We start from the raw sequence: 20,675 nt of genomic DNA on the forward strand, positions 1-20,675 counted from the left end.
TCTCCCTCGCTCAAAAATAAACATTTAAGGAAAAAAAACACTAAAACGCTAAACGTAAAGCTAAAACGTTGTGCAGACACGTGTACACAGACACATGCCAGTCTGTTAGAATGCAATTCGGTTTCAGGCCAGCAGTCTGTGACCCACACTCTGTGTGTACAAAACACAACACAATGGCTAGTGGAAGTGGAGCTATCTACATGTTCGAAACCAACATCCTAAGCCTTCGAAACCATCATTCCTCAGGCCCACAAAGCTACAGGGTCAGACAGCATTTGAGGGTCTAAAGCACCCCGGATGCAAGAGATACAGAGGCACACGTTTTCTGTGGCACTACAAAGTACTGTGTTCCAAACGAGAAGCAAGTTCTGTAAAAGTAACTCGCTCAGGATGAAGGCACAACGTAGTGCTCACTTGTACACGCAAGCTAATGGGTCCCCTACGGCTTCTGCCCACCCTCAGGCTCACCAGAAAAAAGGAACCCCGACATCTGGGGCCGCTGGGACTCCAAGAGCCCCATATATTAAATGCTGCCTGGCAGGCCCACACTGAATGCTTTATGGAATCTGAGGTCTTTCAGATCTATGACCCTCCCTCACTGGACCACTGTTTACTGGGACACAGAGGGGGCGGGCCACCTGCGGGGCCCACAGCAGGAAAGCCCGATGTGAAGGTTAAAGTAAGGGCAAGAACACAGGCACCTGCAGCATACTCCCACACCCCAGGAGCAGGACTGATGGAGTGCGGCGGTGCAGAGAAGCGGGTGGTTAAAGTCTCCCGGCGGGAGGGTTCTGGGAGACGTGGACCGTGCGTGTCTGTGGGCGCACGGTGCAGATGGCCATTGCCAAGGCAGACGTGAGGCTGCAGCTGGTCACCTGAGTGTGGTTTCAGCACTCTGGCTCTATCTGGCTCTGAGGCAGACTGCCGAAACCTGCCCACTGAGCGCCAACCTCATTCTGCCCCAGGGCCGGGTGTCCCGGAGGCCCAGCACGCATATTCCACGTCACCCGTGGCAGCGCCTGAGTTAGGAACAAGGAAATTCCGCCAGCCAGGCTGGCTTTTCTGCTGGACTAAAGGATACCGTGTGATAGCAGTGATCAATGATGGACTTTTCTCCCCACGGGAAACAAAAATGGAAAGAAAACCAAAAAGACAGAAAAGACAAAATAACCCATTTTGGTACTTAGAACTTGTTTTTTTTTTAAGTTTCTTTTCAAATTAATGTTGAAACAGAAAGCATGATTCAGTAAATTAAAACGTCTAAAAATCCCAGGGGCGCCTGGGTGGCTCAGCGTGTGAAGCAACTGACCCTTGATTTCGGCTCGGGTCACCATCTCACAGGTTCCTGAGTTCAATTCCCCAGATGAACTCTGTGCTGATGGGGTGGAGCCTGCTTGGGATTCTCTCTCTCTCCCTCTCTCTCTGCCCCTCCACTGCTTGCATGCCTTCTCTCTCTCAAAATAAACAAACATTTAAAAAAAAAAAAATCCAAAAATCCCACTTCCAGTGTCATATACTTTCAGTGAAGCTGGACAAAGGAGGGAGTGGCAAGAGGAAAGCAGGTGGGGGCAGGGGGAGCGGTCAGCACACATGCCCAGAGGAGGGGCTGGGCACCTGAACAGAAGCAGCGCTGCGTGGCGGAGTGAAGGCCTGGAGGTGAGAAAAGGCAAAGCCAGAAGAGTGGGAGAGGGCTGGAGCAGGGGTGGGGTGGGAGGTGGAGGACAAGCTGGCACGACCTCTCTGGGGGGCACGTCAGCGATCACCAGTCACAGCCTAAAATGAGAGGCCTGCTTACCACGTGTATTTCTTTGGTGAACTGTTGCAATTTTCAGCCCCTTTATCTATTGAGGTGTTTTTCTGATGAGCCCGTACGAGCGAACTAATGTAACACAAAGGACTCTCGGTGACAAACAGAACTGACTGGTGGGAAAACTGGCACTTCTGAAGCCCAGGCTTGGAAAGTTCTGGGACCTGCCTGGTGACTGCCCAGATTGCCAACTCTTCTCCTTCCCTTACACAAACGAGGTGGTGCTCTGGAGTTTGGTTTTTGAATTTACGGAAGATTTACATAAAACACCATCCAGAGTTTGTCCGGGGTCAAGGAATTTGCAGCTACATATACCAAAGGGGTCACCACCCACACAGAATAAGGGAAGTTTCCATCCCCTCAGAACATACTGCTCAGGCCCTTTCCATCTAATCCCCCTTCCCCCATGAGTCAATCCCTATCTGACTTCAAACAGCACTGATCGCTCTCCCCCGAGCTCACCCCCTCTTGGCTGGAGAGGGAGTGACTCCAGCAACATTATCTTGGAGGCCGGCACAGAGGACGTCACTTCACAGGCAGTGAGGCCTCAGCCACACACAGAACAGGGCAGAGGGGCCACCACATTCACCAGTGATGCCTTATTAATGCTAACGGGCTCTAATGCTAATATCTGGAACGATAATCAGAGCATTACAAACAGGAATGAAGTCCCACCCGCCTACCAGGTATACACAGGACACCAAAATGCATCCTGATGGTCTGTAAGCAGGATACTTCTTTCTCACCAAAATATACTCACCTGGCTGTTGGGGTCTCCAAGTAAGTTACATATATGTGGCACAATCTTGCTTAGTGTTAAAGTGTGTGCTCCAGAGCTGAAAACAAAAGGAGTGTTTTACTGCTGGTGAGAACAAAGGGAAGAAACGCTCCCCCCTCCCTCTCCCTCCCCAGGGCCCTATCGCCCCCTCACACCTAGGCTCTCCCTCCTTCCCATCTTCCAATCTTCCGCCCACCTGGTTCCAAAATCGGCGCACCACAAAGGCCTCCTCTGCACAGAGTTCAAAGCCGTCCGTGCTGCTCGCTGACGCGCCTTCTCCCTGGCACTCAGGGCTCTCCCCGATCTGCCTGCCAGCCTTTCCCACAGCACTGCCTGCCTCCCACACGGCTGCCCTGCGTTATTATCCTATCACGCACTTCCTATTCTGCCCAACTCCATGTTCTCAACGAAACCGCAGGTCCCTAGAGGGTCCTCATTTAACTCTCCACCTGCCCAGGCTGACGTTCGGTTGATGACCGCTGGACGGAAAGACACAGTGGCCGCGGAGGGTTCCAGCTGAACACCGCCCAGCTGGGCAGCACTGAAGTCCCTGACCGCTTTCCACCGTCACAGACACGGCCCCAAATAGCCCTTGCGAATACAACTCTCCGGTAAGCTCATGTCTTCCTTAGGGCACATTCTCAGAAGTGAAACTACTGTGATCCAAACCAAGAAATGCTTTTTTTAAAAACTCCAGACACGTTTGGGCAAACTTAACGGCACTGAAAAGGGTAATGAGAAGGGGAAAATTTTATGAGGTGACATGTCATCCCAGTTTTCTTTTTGAAAATAATATAACTTTACAGGCTGGACTACAATGCGCCATGAGGTGACAGTGATTGCACGAAGGTGGCAGAAAGGTATGTAATCATTATTTTCTTCCTGTTGCACGTTTTCGGACATATACAGTGTCACTTTTATAATCAGAAGGAGTGACGTGTAACTTTTCTGTTTTAAAAATCTTTGCCTCTCCTACAAATAAGCACATGAAAAAATATTCCATGTCACTCGTTAGGAAAGTACAAACTAAGACTACAATGAGATATCACCATACACCTAAGAACGTGGGTCAGATAAAAAACAATGAGAACATTCACTGCTAACAGAGATACGAAGAAACTAAATCGTTCATACACTGGCTGCTGGGGATGTAAAATGGTACAGACGACTCTGGAAAACAGTTTGGCAGTTCCTTTTAAAACTAAAAAAAGTCTGGCAGCTTCTTTAAAATTAAACCTACCAAACGACCCAGCAATGGCCCTCTTGGACACCGATCCAAGAGAAAGGAAAGCTTATATTGATGGCGGGACGTGTACGTACACGCTCACAGCACCTGTATTTGTACTAGCCAGAAGGCAGAAACTATTCAAATAGCCTTCAACAGGTGAATGGTGACACGAGTGGCTAAGTCTGTAGCGTGGAATTCTGCTGGGCGATAAAAAGAAAGGAACTGCTGTGTAGGCGATACCCCATACGCAACCTCAAAAGAATTATGTTCAGTGGAAGAAGTCAATCTCAAAGGGTTACATGCTCATTCTGTATGATTCCATTTGTATAACACTCTTGAAGCGACACAATCACAGAGATGAAGAGATTAGTGGTTGCCGGGGGTGGCTAGCGTGAGGGAGCCTGGGGTGCTGTGCAGGTCTGTACCTTGCTGGAGGGCTGGCTCCCCAGAGCCACACACGTGACAGAAATGGACAGGTCGGCACCCACCATGCCTGAGTGTAACCAGAGGAATCTGTAGGAGCCCTGTGCACTGCATCGATTGGTTTCCAGGTGCTGGCACTGTGCTACACAAGATGTAAGATGTTAACACTGAAGGACTATGGGGAGGGGTCCATGGAACTTCCTAGGATGTTTCTCTGCAACCTCCTGAAACCTATAGTTATCTCAAAACACAAAGTTAAAAATAAAAATCCTGGGGCACCTGGGTGGCTCAGTCGGTTAAGCGTCCGACTCTTGATTTCAGCTCAGGTCATGATCTTGTGGTCTCACGAACACATGGTTCAAGCTCCATGCAGAGCCCGCGTGGGATTCTCTCTCTCCCTCTCTACCCCCTCCTCCCTCTCTCTCTCTCTTCTCTCCTTCTCTCTCTCCACCCCTCCTCCTCTCTCTCTCTCTCTCTCTAAAAATAAATAAATAAACTTAAAAAAAAATAAAACGAAAATAAACATGCTTGGCCAGGGAAACCCTTAGGCCCCACCCAGACTTACGCATTGAGTGTGGCAACAAGGCAGAGGCACGTGCCTTCCCGAGTCCGGAAATTCTTGTGCTTGAAGCCTCCCAGCATCCGGTCCCACACATACTGTAGGCGACAAAGGACAGAAGAGGAGAGGAGAAGAGGAGCCTTCATTTAATACAGGGCCAACAGGAGAGGGACCTCTCAGCAGGTGCCAAGTCAGCCCAGCCTCAACTCACCCATTTCGTCCTCTCCAGAGCACACTGAAAAATAGTGACTTACATTCGTATATCGACACACAGCTTTTCCAAACACATTCCTTTATATAACTGCATGTGATTATCCCCAAAGCTCTGAAACAAAGGTGTAACCAGCCCCCGTTTCGTGGGTGAGGAAATGAAAGCCGAGAGAGGTTTGGGTGGCATGCAAAAGATCACATACTCCTACCGCTCTCCCGGTCCACAACAGTGGTCCCCTCTGTATCTGCAAGCCACACATCCATTCACCTCGTAACACATTCTGGGTTCTACCCTCTCTGGATGGCTTTTTCTGATCCCTCCACCACCCCGCCCCACCCCACCCCCTGAACATGACACAACTGAAGCCTGGAAGGCAGGGCTGTGTCTCTCTGTCCACCTGTCCCCGCAGCCCCAGCTCACTAGCAGATCGGAATGAGGGCTCCAGCCACGGCTCCTGACCCTCCAGACACCACAACCACCTCTTTTCAGAGAAACCGAGTCAGTTACACAAGCTCAAGAATCTAATGGATTCAACCAAGCACTCGAGACTCATGTTAAATCCACTAATTTATTCAAAGTATACCCTTTGCTACTTATTACTTATTTAACCATCCTGTATGGGGGCGTGCGGGTGCGGCTTAAATGCTACAGAATTTTTCACGTGAAAGACAACAGCTTTAAATGAAATTCTTTTTATATGGAGTCACCAGGGATGCTGAGTGAGGCAGACGCACCTCCCCGCCCTACCTGGGGATTAGCAGCTTGATCCATGATCTTCAGCAGCAGAGTCTGGTCTTGCTCCCGCACAGAGTCTTTAGCATCTCCCAGTCTGTCTATTAAACTTGGCAACACTGAAAATCAAAATGCAAATTCATCAAATGAAAGCCTGTGGGGGCGGGGTGGGGCAGGGCAGGGTTGGGGGTGGGGTGGGGTGGGGGAGGTCAGGTCCTGCAGTCACCATCTGGGTATTTCAATCCCCAGGAAGACAAAATCCTGGCCTAAATGATGTGCACCAATCCAAACCCACGGATCCGCAAGGTTCTACTTTCCTCACTAAAATCCACAGGAGCTGGTCTGAGAATCCGGAAGTCCTTTGCTCGGACATCCTATACCAGTCTTCTTCCTTAGCCCACCCTCCTCCAGCTAGCTCTCAACACATTTTTAAGCTGGCAAAAAATTAAAATGGATGTCAGTGGCAGATTCTGGCAGGAAAGAGTCAACACGAATGGAAATCTAGGTAAAGGAGGGGGTCCAGCATATTCACCGGAGGTAAAAGGAGCGGGCACTCAAGACTCCATCCTTCTTTCATCTACACTTGTGAATTCTACATGATGTACATGCACGTGCTCTAGAGGGAGTCAAGGTCCCCACCCATCCTCCACACACCCAGGTGTGGGCCACCTGCTAGCACTCCAAGAGCATTCACCTAACAGAAATCAGCTTACTTTGCTTCTCCCATAAACTTTTCTTTTACGAGAGCTATCCCTGAATAATTCTGTTAATTTAGGAGGAAAATATAATGCTATAAAATATGAAATGTCTAAAAGTAAGGGAGGTTTTGGGGTGCCTGGGTGGGTCAGTCAGTTAAGCGTCTGACTTTGGCTCAGGTCATGATTTCACAGTTTAAGCCTCGTCGGGCTCTGTGCTGACAGTTCAGAACGTGGAGCCTGCTTTGGATTCTATGTCTCCTTCTCTCTCTGCCCCTCCTCTGCTCGAGCTCTGTTTCTCTCTCTCTCAAAAATAAACAAACATTTAAAAAAAAAGTTTTTTAAAAACAAACAAATAAATAAATAAAAGGGAAGTTTTTATTTATAGATGGACAGTTAGTGCCAGAGTGGGAAAGAGTTCTTGACCTTGTCTGAAAGAGCATGCTGACCAGGAAGTTAGCAAAAAAAATAGTAATAATAATAATAACAAATACACATGCAGCAACTGAAAGGGAGAAGTTCTATAAGGAAATGTGTGTACAAACAGAGCTGCTTGGTGCTTATACTACCATGAAATCCCAGAGGTCAGGAATTGAGAAATGACTGTTGTCATCTCGAAAACGAAACCTGTGCTTATTTTTTATTTCATTTTTCTGACATACTGTTTTCCCTCCAAAATAAAAAGTGGTCATTTAACATGCACTTGTGACATTTACGATCAAAGGGAACACACTAACACCAACGATAATGACCTGGAAAGAATATAACCGTATTAGATTTGCAGGCCTTCTCCAAGTGAGAAAACACAATGCCCCTCAAAAGCGGCAAATATGATTTGGTTGGCACTAAAATGTGACAGCTAATCTGTAGAAGAAAGAACAGGCAGTGACACTGTGTATGAAAACACGAACACAGAAAGAAGCCAGCGGAAAGGTATGGTAAAACCAGAAACAGTGAACATGCCAGCAGGTGCGGTGAGGCCAGCGGTTGTGGGGTGAGCTCAGGAGGGGAGAGGGAGCAGTGGTGCCGCGCCAGCAGGGGGAGACTGAAGGAGAGACGAGGGTTGGTTGGCTGGGAGGGGGTTTGGCTAGGACAGCGGGAGGTGGGGGGCTCCAGCTCTAAGGGTTGGATACAGCTAAGTGGAGGCGCTGGGGAGACGGAGGGAAGGCTGGGGGCTGGACGGTGGAGAATGTGGGGGCCCGCTCCACACCTACCCACAGCTCACCTGTGCCAATCTGCGCCTTGAACCGATCCTGCAGCCGGGTGACCAGCGCAGACAGGATGTCCATGCCGAGAAGAACCACCTGCAAGGGAAAACAGCGGGAACCCGTTAGCTGCCGGCCTCGGGGCCTGAGCTCGCGCCCACCAGCTGCCGGGATGCCCCCCCATTCCTGGCTCAAATGCCGTCCGTGAGCCCGGAGAGTGCATGTCGACGGCAGAATAAACTGGTTATCAAGAGGGCTGCTCTGGTACGCAAAGAGCTGTTCACAGCTTAAATAGAAAACCGGTCACTTGAAAGGAAATAAAAAGCCACGGCGGGTCCGTATGCAGAACGCGAGCAGACCAGCGTGTAAACCGGCGCCGCTGCCCCGCCCCCTACAGCCCCGCCCCGACGAGGAATACGTATGCAAATTACCCGCATCTGGCCCGTGGCCTTCTGGGTAAAACTAAGCGGCCACGTCGCGACCTTCAGAAGCCTCAGGGAACAAGGAGTTGGTGGTTTCCTTCGGAAGCTGTACTCAGTATAAAGGGACACTAGCTACCAGGCTGCAAGGCCAGTTGAGAATTAGTCACCCCAACCCAACCCGGTATTGGCGCTTCCTGCTAGCAGCGCACGCACAGCTCTCGCCAACCATCCTTTTCTTGGGGTTGCGCTACTGTCCAATGAACGTATAGTGAGGACAGTACTGCTAACGCCTGCACAACACACCCGCATCAGCTAGAGCTCTGCTTTACCTTGGTGCAATTTTTGGAAAAACGAAAAACCTCTTTTCCACGCTTTTCGAGTTTAAATGAGAGCTTTGTTAAACGTACATTGCTGTTTGTAACGCTCCTCTCAACCTATAAGCGGCGCTCGCTCCCTGCTCCTTTCGTTTCCTTAGTTTCTTTACACTTTAACATTCACAGCTAATTCAACTCAACCGCACCAAAGCTCACTTCACAGACCTATCAGGGTGTAGACCATAAATGCTCCCCAAAACGCAAGCTTAATTCACGAAATCCGCTTCTGTGCTTCAATACATGATCGGATATAATAAGCCTCCCTGCTCAGTAGAAAGCAGTGTTGTCTTGTTACAAGAGTTTTAAAAACAAACCAGGAACACTAGGGGGTTCAGTCGGCTAAGTGCCCGACTTCAGGCCATGATCTTGCTGTTTGAGTTCAAGCACCGTGTCAGACTCCGTGCTGATAGGCTGGAGCCTGCCTTGGATTCTCTGTGTGTGTGTGTGTGTGTGTGTGTGTGTGTGTGTGTGTGTGTGTGTGTGTGTGTGTGTGTGTGTGTGTGTGTGTGTGTGTGTGTGTGTGTCTGCCCCTCCTCCACTCACACGTTCTCTCTCAAAAATAAACATTAAAAAAAAGTCTATCTTATGGTTTGCCTCTCTCTTAAAAAAAAAAAAAAAAAACGAAGTCCAGTATCTTACAGACCACGTAAGACTGAGGCAAAGATAATAATCCTAACATCAGGCAATATAATTATGATTCCGAATTCTCATCTGTCTGCCCCTGCCCCTGCCCGCAGGAGCTTGAAAAAGCAAAGACCGCAGGGTTTTCTATTCAGCTTGGAATTCACTGCTTCAAACTGCCCATTAATCAGGGCACAAACATGTCTACTACATGCCCTATGAAAGGGGCTGGCACCTTGGAGATATTAAAGGAAGTAATTCTAAAATTTTTTTACAAAGAACAGGTTTTTTTTTTCTTTTTTAAATACGTCATGGTATAATACATTTTAAAATGGTGGCTTTACTCGCGGGGCTAAAGAGGATTAGGTATTACACTCTGACTTCCTTCCAAAGAGTACAGTATGAAAGCAGAGGGGAATAACTTTACAGTGGAGAAACCTGACAAACATCACCTCAACCAGATGATCAGGGTCAATAACAACAGTCACAAATCATGTTGACCTATCTATGCTTGTGATGGTGTGATTAAAATGACACTTTACATCCTCAAAATCCATAAGCCCATTTAATCATGAGGAAAACATCAAATTCCCATAGAGGGACATCTTACAAAATGCCTGACCAGTACTGATAAAGTCATCAAAAACGTGGAAGTCCAAGAAACTGTCCTAACCTAGAGGAGGAGTCTGGGGACACATGACAACTAACTGTAGTGTGTACCCTGGGTGGGATCCAGGAACAGATAAAAGACAGTTGGGGGGGGGGGGGTGAGGAACTCTGAATAAACTTTGGACTTGAGTTAATAAAAATGCATCAATATTGCTTTATTAATCATAACAACAATACCGTACTAATGTTAATATTAACGGAGAGTCTGAGTGGGAGGTACACTGGAAATCTCTGTACCATCCTGTAATTTTCCTGTAAATCCAAAACTGTGCCAAACATTAATGCTTGTATTTTAAAAAGAGCAGCCCATTAATTAAACGGAATTGGCTTTTCCCTGATGAATCCTAAGCATGAGTATGGTTGCGTAACTTGTTGGAGGTGGGAGCATTATTCATTACAGAAATACTAAATGTTGCCGCCTTCGAGTTCTCACCACATCCCTTCATCACTCATTCAACACTAAAGTATAATAATCCTTATTCAAAGGATTCAAAATTCTGTCAGATATCACAGCACGTATCATCAGTTAAGCTACCTGTAGAATTGGAGGGAGCACAGACTTCAATCCTTTCCAAGATGGAGGTTTACTTGGTAGGTTGGACCAGATCATGCCTAGCTAAACCCTACAGAGTAAATTTCAAAAAGTCTAGCCCAGATGGACTGGGAAGTCCAGAGACTCCCCAAGAAGCCTGGCTTGGCAGCTAAGACCCAGGGAAATAGGACAGGAGAGGACAGAACAGAATCAACAACTAAACTTGGGAAGGAAGCGGGGTAGGGTGGGGGAGGGGGGGCTCAAATATAGTTGTCTAGTTCACCCTGAGTCACAGCCCCAGCGGGCAAGAAAGGGAATCGTCACCCACAAACATTTATCTTCGCAGCTCAGGCCTTGCTCCTGTGTTTCCATTTCCCTACTGAAGAAGGGGATACATGAATAAAACCACTGCCTGGAAGACCACAATTATTAGCCGTGAAGCCTCTCTGTACCTCAGTTTCCTAGCTGTAAAATGGGGACAACAGTAACAGCTCCCTCATAGGTCGCTTTGTGTACGTCAAGTGCTTGAAATAGTGCTTGGTGCATGGTCAGGGCTAGACCACGCACACGTGCTGGCTGTTATAGCCAGCTCACTGTCACTGCCATTACCATGGGCAACAGACACTGACCAGTGGTCCAGCAGAGGTTTGTGATTCCCGACAGCAAGGGACTCAGACAGCAAAGAAGGCTTCCCAGAAAAAGTCACGCGGTGTGAAGCTAAGTTTTGAAAAACCAGCCTTGCACCAAAGGAAGCAGGCCAAGGGAAGCGTGCATGCAGACAGACGGCTGCTACGATGGGGACAGCTGAAGCACACGACAGGGCCGATAAGTCGCAGGGGAGGCAGCTCCTCAAGGGCTTCAGATACGTCTTGGAGACGATGGGACAGCCCCTGAATAGCTGTAATGGCAAAGAAGGGGTGACAGGGGGCTGGAACAGGGGGCACAGTGACCAGCATGAGGAAGGCAGCCTGGGAGAGAGAGGGCAGAGGCAAGGAGGAGGTCGGGCTCACACCCAGGACTTAATGCCTTAGTGTTCACTAAGCCAGTGATTCTGCATTACCTTTGAGCACCTCCTTTAATATTCTATTCAATTTTCTGAGTTTATGCTTGTTTTCACAACTAAACTCCTTACATGTAAGGAATATTATGCCTTGTTATTTTTTCAAACTTTCCATTACACACACACACACACACACACACACACACACGTGGCACAGTAGTGGGTACGTGGTGAGTGGTCAATCAACCCCTACTTTACCAAAAGCAAAAACAAAACACAAGCTACTTGACTAACTTAGTAATGAATTCATTGAACAGATGAGAACAGAGGAGTTCTCAAGGTCCAACACAATTCCTTTATCCTACAACTTTAAAAACATGCTTTTAGGGGCTCCTGGGTGGCTCAGTCGGTTAAGCGTCTGACTTCGGCTTGGGTCATGATCTCACAGTTCGTGGGTTCAAGCCCCGCATCAGGCTCTGTGCTGACAGCTCAGAGCCCAGAGCCTGTTTCAGATTCTGTGTCTCCCTCTCTCTATGCCCTTCCCCAACTCATGTTCTGTCTCCCTCTGTCTCAAAAATAAATACACATTAAAAAAAAAAAAAGATTTTAAAAGCAGGTAATAATTGCAAAGTAACTCAGACTCACGCTCATGCTGAAAACAACTAAAATTGCTAGCTAAATTATAAAAGAACATCTGGTTGGAAACATCAAAGAACTAAGAAGGCAAAGAGTAGTTACCAGGTCATGAAACATAAATAAAGTAAAATCCAGAGAGAGGAGCCTGCAGCAAATGCCCCACTTCTGCCCTCAGGCCATTTAGACACCAGGAAGGGGCAACCAAAACACTGAGAATCACTCTCAATATCCATTTGGGTCCAGGAGAACAGACTGGATTCCAGAGCCCCCAAAGGTTGATGGCTTGCATAGCCCCCTACAACTTGAGTTAGAAATCCAAATGGCTAGACCTTAGAAGAGTGAACTGAAAGTAAAACAGCCTAAACAACCACAGATTAGCTTCTAAGAATCTGGGTGGCCCCCAAAAATAGCAATCCTTGACATCAGATGGAAATGATCTTGGCTTAGTAGTGCCCTAAAGCCCTGGGCAGATGAAAACACAAAGCACTTCTGGATGGAGAGAACATCATCCAATCTAGTCTTCAATTTACTTCTTTTTTTAATGTTTATTTATTTTAGGGAGAGAAAATGTAAGCTGGGGAGGGGCAGAGAGAAAGGAAGACAGAGAATCCCAAGCATGCTCCACACTATCAGCACAGAGCCTGACTCAGGGCTCGAACTCATGAACTGTGAGATCATGATGTGAGGCAAGATCAAGAGTCAAACGCTTAACCAATTAAGCCATTGAGGCACCCCCTCATTTTACTTCTTTAAACAATTTGCAAATACAATGTCCAAAATACAACCAAAGATAACCAGGCACACATGATAACTAGAAATGAAAACTGACAGAAACACAGACACACTGAACTATGCGCATGAAAATAATTAGATATTAAAATAATAATTCTGGGGCAACTGGCTGGCTCAGTCAGTAGAGCATGTGATTCTTGATCTCAGAGTCATGAGTTCAAGCCCCATGTTGGATATAAAGCTTACTTATAATAATAATGATGATAATAATAATAATAATAATAATAGTAATTCTTACTATACGTAAGAAGATAAAACACGATTAAAATTTGGGGGAGAGAAATTACGAACTTTAAAAAGTGACATCAATTTTCAAAAGCACCAAATAATACAATATCCAAAATTCAGTATTCAATGGATGGGTTTAAAAGCACACTGGACACTAAGTCTGCAGAAAGAAATCCACAGTGAAAAGGCAAAAGGATGAAATATTCAAAAAAAATAGGTAAGAGACAAAGAATAGACAAAAAAGAACGAACATAAGTTCAAGTGGAGTTCAAAAAGGACAGTCAGCAACAGCAGGTAAAAAGCAATAGCTGTGACCCATTTGGATCACTATTATAACAGAAGGGAGGAAAGGAGGAAGGGAGGAACAGGGGTGCCTGGGTGGCTCAATCCGTTAGGCATCCAGCATCTCATGTCAGGTCATGAACTCACGGTTGTGAGTAAAGCCTGCTTAAAAAAAAAAAAAAACAGAAAACAAGCAAAAGGGGGCACCTGGGTGGCTCAGTTGGTTGGATTTCAGCTCTGGTGATGATCTCACGGTTTCTGAGCTTGAGCCCTGCATCAGGCTCTGTGCTGGCAGTGCAGAGCCTGCTTAGGATTCTCTCTCCCCCCTTCCCTTCTCTCTCTCTGCCCTCCCCTGCTCTCTCTCTCAAAATAAAGAATAAACATCCTTTTTAAATGAAAACGAAAATAAAGAAAGAAAATAAGTGCTGGTGAGGACATGGGGACATCAGAACTCTTGATACACTGCTGGTAGGAATATAAAACAATGGAAAATGATACAGTGGGTCCTCAAATAATTAAACACAAAATCACCATATGATCCAGCAACTCCACTTCTGGGTATATACTCAAAAGGAGTGAAAGCAGGATTCCAAAAGATACTTGTACAACTATGTTCCTAACAGCATTATTCAAAACAGCCAAACGTGGATAGAGCCAAATCTTGATCCAAGCGTCAAATCAAGCATACTTCATGATGAAATACTGAAGGGGAAAAAAAAAAAACTGGAGGTATAAAACTCATAAAGAAGCAAAACTGCCATTATTAATGGAAACTATATAAATAGAAGATCTAGAAGATGTACAGGTATATTATAAAATTAAAAAGTTAGCTAAGCAAGACTGAATAATCCAAAGTCAATATATAAAAGAATCAACTACATTTCCGTACCAACAAGCCAAAAAGGGATTTTTTTTAAGTTTCCATATTTAATTGCATAAAAATAAACACCTAGGAATAAAGCTAGCCAAGATAAATATCTACCCAAAAAGCTATGGAACAATTTAAAAAAATTAAAGAGCACTAAAATAAATGGAAAGATAAACTATAGGTTGGAATATTCAGTACAGTGAAATTCTCATTTTTCCTCAATTGATCTACATTCAGTAAAATTTCACTCAAAATTCCAACTGTGTATTTTTTTAAGAAGTCCACAAATTGATTCCAAAATCTATGCGGAAATGTAAATGGTGAGACAAGAGGTGATAAAACTTGCTTCCACTGGATATCAAGATTTATTACAAAATGGTAATGATTAAGGCAATGTGCTGTCAGGTCAAGGAGAGAAAAACTGTATTAAAAGGACAGAATAAAGAAACAGACTCACACATATATGGGCACTTATGAGAAAGTGGGTACTACAGACCAGTGAGAACAGGGTTGTTCTTTTAAATAAATGCCCTGAGTCAACTGAATATACGGAATAAGAAAGAAACTGACTCCTACCTCACACCATACATAAAAATGAATTCCCAGTAACAGATGTGAGTGTGGAAAGGCAAAACCATAAAGCTTTTAGAAATTGACATAAGAATATAGCAGGGCACAATAAACACAAACCCTAAAGGAAAAGACTGATGAACTGGATCAAACTAAAATTAAGAACTTTGGCATATCAAACACTGTAAGAAAGTAAAAGGCAAGTCACACTGAAAGAAGGTATTTATAAAACAAATAAGCAACCACAGGCCTGATTCCAGAATATACAGTACATATATAGAGATCTTCTACAAACCAATCAATAGGCAACCCAGAACAAAAATGGGCAAAATAGCTGAACAGACACTTCATAAAAGATAGCAATGGTCAGAAGTATATGAAAAGTTGTTAAGCCTCCATTAATCATCAGACAAATGGAAAGTAAAATTATAAAGAGACACTGATACATACTCCCCAGAATGGCTAAAATTAAAGACTGACAATACCAAGTGTGACAAGAACATGCAAACTCTCATACGTGCTGGTTGGAATGTAAATTGGTACAAAAAAACACTTCAGAAAACATCTTTGGGGGCACCTGGGTGGCTCAGTCAGTTAAGCTTCCGATTCTTGATTTTGGCTCAGGTCATGATCTCACAATCATGGTATCAAGCTCTGTGTCAGCAAGCTCTGTGTTGGACTCTGCTTTGAGTGCGGAGCCTGCTTGGGCTTCTCTCTCTCCCTCTCTCTGCACCCCCCACCCCCCGCCCCGCACACACATGCTCTCTCTCTCTCAAAATAAATAAACATTTAAAAAGAAAAGAAAACACCCTGGTATTATCTACAAAATTTGCAGCAATTCTACCACTTAGGAATATGCCCAATAGACATACCTGCACATATAGAACAGGTGAAATATACAAAATTCATCAAAGCAACACTATTTATAATAGCCTAAATCTATAAATCCATGTGTCCATCTACTGTAGAATGTATGGGTTGTGGTTTTCATACCCAAGAATAAAAATGAATGAATCACAACTATGCTCAATGGTATAGATAAATCTCGTAATAACGAGTGAAAAGGCCAGACACTAAGTAATGAAACTTTTGTATGAAGTTCAAAAACAAGCAAACATAAACTATAATTTTAAAGTGCATATTTAGGTGATAAGACAGAAAAGAAAAGAAAGAGAAAAGAAAAGAAAAGAAAAGAAAAGAAAAGAAAAGAAAAGAAAAGAAAGAGAAAAGAAAAGAAAAGAAAAGAAAAAAGAAAAAAGAAAAGAAAAAAGAAAAGAAAAGAAAAGAAAAGAAAAGAAAAGAAAAGAAAAGAAAAGAAAAGAAAAAAGCGATTACCATAAAAGTCAGGAGAGTGGTTACTTTGGGGAACGCTGGCAATGTTCTACATCTGTTCCAGAGTGGCAGTTAACAACTATTAGTTTTATCACAACTTATAAAACTGTGTCTTTGTGTTCAATGCACTTTCTACAGATAGTTTGTAATTTTTTTTAAGTTTAAAAACTAAAAAAGTGGCAGTGCTCCTTGGACCCCTTGACCTGTAAATCTGTGACTAGTCTCTGCCTCCCTTACTTTCCAAACCACCAGTAAAAAAAGCACCAAAACAGAAACCACCACAGTTTTCGTCCTAGAGCGTGACATCTGTATGAAATACTAAATTCTTTTCTCCAAAAAAGTCCGTAAGGGACAAGCTAGGTAGGAAGACCACTACATTCCTTAAGCCTCAGAAGACTGGACTGGCTTCAGTAAATATAATATTTTGCACTCGTGTTGTACTTTATTGTTTTTAAGGCACTTTGGGGTGAATCTGAATAATCTCACAGTAACCTGAGATGCAGACTATACTATCCTGAATTTGCAAATGAGGAAAATAAAGACCAAAGAGTTTGCCAAAAGATTTACCCAAAGTCAGGAAGTTTGAGCAGTGGCTGAACTGGAAACAAACCCAAGCCTCCTGACTTCATCAAGACCATCTTCAGATTTGTGAACAAACTCCCAGTATCCAGAACCCCATGTTTATCGTCTTTCTCATCTCTCTCGAGCTAGCTTATGTATGACCTCAAGCAAGACACAGTACTTCTCTGCCAGTTATACCAGAAAACCTCTCGGGTGAGCCTTGGCTCAAACTTCCCTGCTGCCCTGACAGCGCCCACAACAGGACAAAGTGCAGGGCTTTGTCACACAGATCTGGGACTCAATACCTGCTCTACCAACCCTACTGGCCAGCTGGACGGCTCCGTCTCCAGGCTTCACATGCTTTATCAGTAAGATCACGACAATAATACCTTAAAGAATACACCTGAGCGTGAAGAGTCTTAAGAAAATGCCTGGAATACAGTAGGTACTCAGTAAGTGATGAGAGCACCATGTTAAAAAATAAAAAATGAAACCAACCAACCAACCAACCAACAAACAAAAATGAAACAAGCCTAGATTACTAGGGGGAAAGAGGACCAGAAGTCTGAAGAAGAAAATAAGGTTGCCCCAAATCCCATCACTCGATAATAACCTTATTAACACTTTGATGGCTGTCCCCACAGGACATCTCTGCAGGAGCATATCTGCATGTGAATTTTACATAAACCGGGGGGGGGTGCGGTTTCACTCAATATGCCACCAATATGCCACGAAGTCTTCCCAAATGAACAGACAAGGTCTATACCCTCATTTTCAGTGCTATCTGATACCCTATTGTATCCAAGTACCATAACTACTGATCCAATCTTCCAAACCGATGCTGGCACTCAGGGTTGGTTAGAATTTTTCATTACCTCAAACAATACTGTGATGGGTGCCCAATTCCACACATGTACGGCTATCTCCTTAGGACAAATTCTGAAAAGGACAAACTGCTGGGTCAAAGAGAACACACACTGTATACTAGATGAGCTCTATTTTTAACATAACGCACTTGGTGCCCTGTGGGGCTACAGGCTGCTGACTTCTACAAATTTGTTGGTTATTTTAAAAGACTCCACGTTGCAACCTTATTAAGTAAGGAAGAAGTTCATTAGCACTCTACGCTGCACTCACTTTTAATCCCAAGAATAACAGCACAACACAAATACCAAAAAAGAGTACGATAAAGTCAGTGACTTTTGTGTACGGACATATAGAATGGGAGAATTATTCACCCAAACTGGCTGTCCTTCAAAGTAGTCACTGAGGGAGTCCCTGCGACACTCATCCCAAGGATAATGTCACTGGGTATTCCTCTGGAAGGGCCTCCGGCCTGTTAAAGGATGGAAGTCTGTTAAAACATCAATAATCCAGAGATTAATGGGACTAACCAAGTTCTCGCGTGTTACCTGTCGTTGCCCATATACAAGGATTTTACTGTTAGAAAGGAACTTCGAGCCATCACACCACCCAACCACTTGGTTCTACACATGGGCCGCAATAGGTCAGATGAGGCTAGGAGGCAAGGTCTGAATACAGACAGAGGCAGTTGGTAACCGCTACAGATCTAAACTAGTCTACTACAACTTTCAGGGGTCACAGAAACATTCTGTGTCTGTGCGATCGATCAGCAGCCGCTAGCCACACGTGCCTAGAGAGCAACTGAAATAGGAGTGTGAATGAGAAACAGAACTTTATTATTTTTTTTTTTAATTTTTTTTTCAACGTTTTTTATTTATTTTTGGGACAGAGAGAGACAGAGCATGAATGGGGGAGGGGCAGAGAGAGAGGGAGACACAGAATCGGAAACAGGCTCCAGGCTCCGAGCCATCAGCCCAGAGCCTGACGCGGGGCTCGAACTCACGGACCGCGAGATCGTGACCTGGCTGAAGTCAGACGCTTAACCGACTGCGCCACCCAGGCGCCCCGAGAAACAGAACTTTAAATTTTACTTAGAACATGAAGTTACTCGGGGCGCCTGGGTGGCTCAGTCAGTTAAGCGTCCGACTTTGGCTCAGGTCATGATCTCACGGTCCGTGAGTTCGAGCCCCGCGTCAGGCTCTGTGTTGACAGCTCGGAGCCTGGAGCCTGCTTCGGATTCTGTGTCTCCCTCTCTCTCTGCCCCTCCCCTGCTCGTGCTCTGTCTCTCTCTGTCTCAAAAATAAATAAAAACATTTAAAAAAAATTAAGCAAACATGAAGTTATTTAATTTTAAATAAGCCACAGGAGGCTCACGGCTATGCTGTTGGCCAGCACAGCTCTACACCAGTGGTTGCAAACACAAGAGGTAAAAACCCAGGCCAGCGTGTAGAGGGGCAAGGGACCACCTCTTAAGCTCTGCTCACTTGACACCATGTAAGAAGGTCCCTGTGGTCAGATCTCCAGATTCAAAAGCTTTTTTTTTTTTTTTTAATGTTTATTTATTTATCTTGAGAAAGAGAGAGAGAGCAAGGGGAAAGGGCCAAGAGAGAGGGAGAGAGAGAATCCCAAGGAGGCTTAGAGGCCGACTCAGAGCCCCACGAACCGTGAGATCATGACCTGGGCTGAAATCAAGAGTCAGACGCTCAACCGACTAAGCCACCCAGGGGGCCCCCTTTCAGTTTTTTTAAAGGTTTTTTTAAACATTTATTTATTTATTTTGTGAGAGAGAGAGAGCGCACGTGCGCACACCACATCTCCAGATGTTAAACACTCGCAACTTACTGAATGAATCTTAAGGGTCTGAGGAGCCCAAAGAAAACACGTTGTGGCTCAAATCCAGCCAAAGATCCCTAAATCTGCCACTTCTCTCTTCCAGATACAACTCATCAATGGGAGACAGGCACCAGAACATTCACGGTTGTCTGCGGGACGAAACCAAGACCCCAGTTCCCCTCCGGGGCCATGCAGCCCCAGCCAGCCAGCAAGGCTTACAGCTGTGGCCCCTGCCCCCGACTCTCCCGTGGGTCTCCCCAGCTGGCCCAGTCTAGGAGGCCTTCCAGCCTCCAAGTCCACCCAGGCCAAGACCTGAACGTGCAACTCTCCAAAATGAGCACTAAACACCCAAAGCAGGCCAGTTCCTTATGCCCTTTCTCAGTCCCACCCACTTACCCAGAGGTAGTGGGGTGGGGGAGGGAGGAGGCACAGGGCCAATCAACTGTTACCTTGCATATATCCTCCTCCTTATAATATTACTTAATCCTTACTACGACACCTTGCGCCAAGTACCACACCTATAAATACCCCTACTTTACAGATAAGGAAGCAGGCAACTGGGCAAAGTCACTCAGCTATTAAGTGGCTCAAATAATATCCATTAATCAATCAGCCTTACAAAAGGGGCAAAAAAGAACACCAAGACTGTAATGACAAAGTTGGTTACTCTTCTGTGCTTATCACAGAGAACCATCTGCCCACTGGCTGCCCTTCTGGTAAAAAGTGGACATTATTCCTAACAGCCAAAAAGTGGTAAGAATCCAAACAGCCATCAACTGGTGAACGGATCAACAAAATGTGGTATATCCATAAAATTAAATACCATTCAACAATAAAGAGCTGTTGAACAAAGTACGAATACATGCTACAATATAGATGAACCTTGAAAACATGATGCCAAGAAACCAAAGTCAGACACAAAACACGACATATTGTATGAATATACTTATACGAAATGTCCAGAAAAGGCAAATCTACAGGGATAGGAAGTAAATGATTGCCTACAGCTGGGGGCTGGAAGGGGCCCGACTGCAAACGGGCATAAGGGGTCTTTTCAGAGTGACGGACAAATGCACAACTTGGTGAGTTTACTAAAAATAACTGAATTATACACTAACAGGTAAATTATATGGTATGTAAATTATATCTCAGTAATGCTGTTTAAAAAAAAATCAGTTATTAGGCTGAACAAAACTCTGATCTTTCCAGCGACTGGATCCCAAAGAATTGACGGCATCTGCCAAAGGCAGGTACTGGTTATTCATCTATCCAGAAATAGTGCCAGGTGTAGAAGGAGAGCAAGGCCAGGGGTCGGGCCGGAGCTTGTGTGGACCAGGAGTCCTCCCGGCTCCCCCGAGAACTCTCTGAAGAGCTCACGGCGTGCACACACCTCAACAGTTCCGCTTGTGGCCCACCGTCCACCTGTGGTTTTCCTGAATGTGCTGTGTTCTTC

At 45.2% G+C, this 20,675-nt stretch overlaps 1 protein-coding gene, 1 long non-coding RNA gene and 1 other non-coding gene across 35 annotated transcripts in view; 2 read left to right on the top strand and 1 right to left on the bottom strand.

Moving 5' to 3' along the window:
• CLASP1 (cytoplasmic linker associated protein 1) overlaps positions 1-20,675 on the bottom strand; it is a 274,262-nt gene that overhangs the window by 172,392 nt on the left and 81,195 nt on the right. For all 33 annotated transcript variants that reach the window (XM_078451384.2, XM_078451387.2, XM_060625391.3 and 30 more), the window contains 4 exons: positions 7,659-7,737; positions 5,754-5,857; positions 4,802-4,893; positions 2,568-2,643 (listed from right to left, as the gene is read on the bottom strand). In XM_078451384.2, the coding sequence (XP_078307510.1) occupies positions 2,568-2,643; positions 4,802-4,893; positions 5,754-5,857; positions 7,659-7,737 (351 nt within the window). The remainder of the gene's footprint in view (positions 1-2,567; positions 2,644-4,801; positions 4,894-5,753; positions 5,858-7,658; positions 7,738-20,675) is intronic.
• LOC132672993 (uncharacterized) lies at positions 1,524-19,776 on the top strand. The gene is made up of 4 exons (XR_009607820.3): positions 1,524-1,656; positions 3,043-3,196; positions 3,392-3,445; positions 19,326-19,776. It is a non-coding gene; the product is annotated as an uncharacterized LOC132672993 (long non-coding RNA).
• Positions 8,285-8,410, top strand: LOC132674114 (U4atac minor spliceosomal RNA). The gene has a single exon (XR_009608424.2). It is a non-coding gene; the product is annotated as a U4atac minor spliceosomal RNA (small nuclear RNA).

Source organism: Panthera onca, chromosome C1, assembly GCF_046562875.1.
Source record: "Panthera onca isolate mPanOnc1 chromosome C1, mPanOnc1 haplotype 2, whole genome shotgun sequence".
In the NCBI taxonomy this organism is placed as follows: Eukaryota; Metazoa; Chordata; class Mammalia; order Carnivora; family Felidae; genus Panthera; species Panthera onca.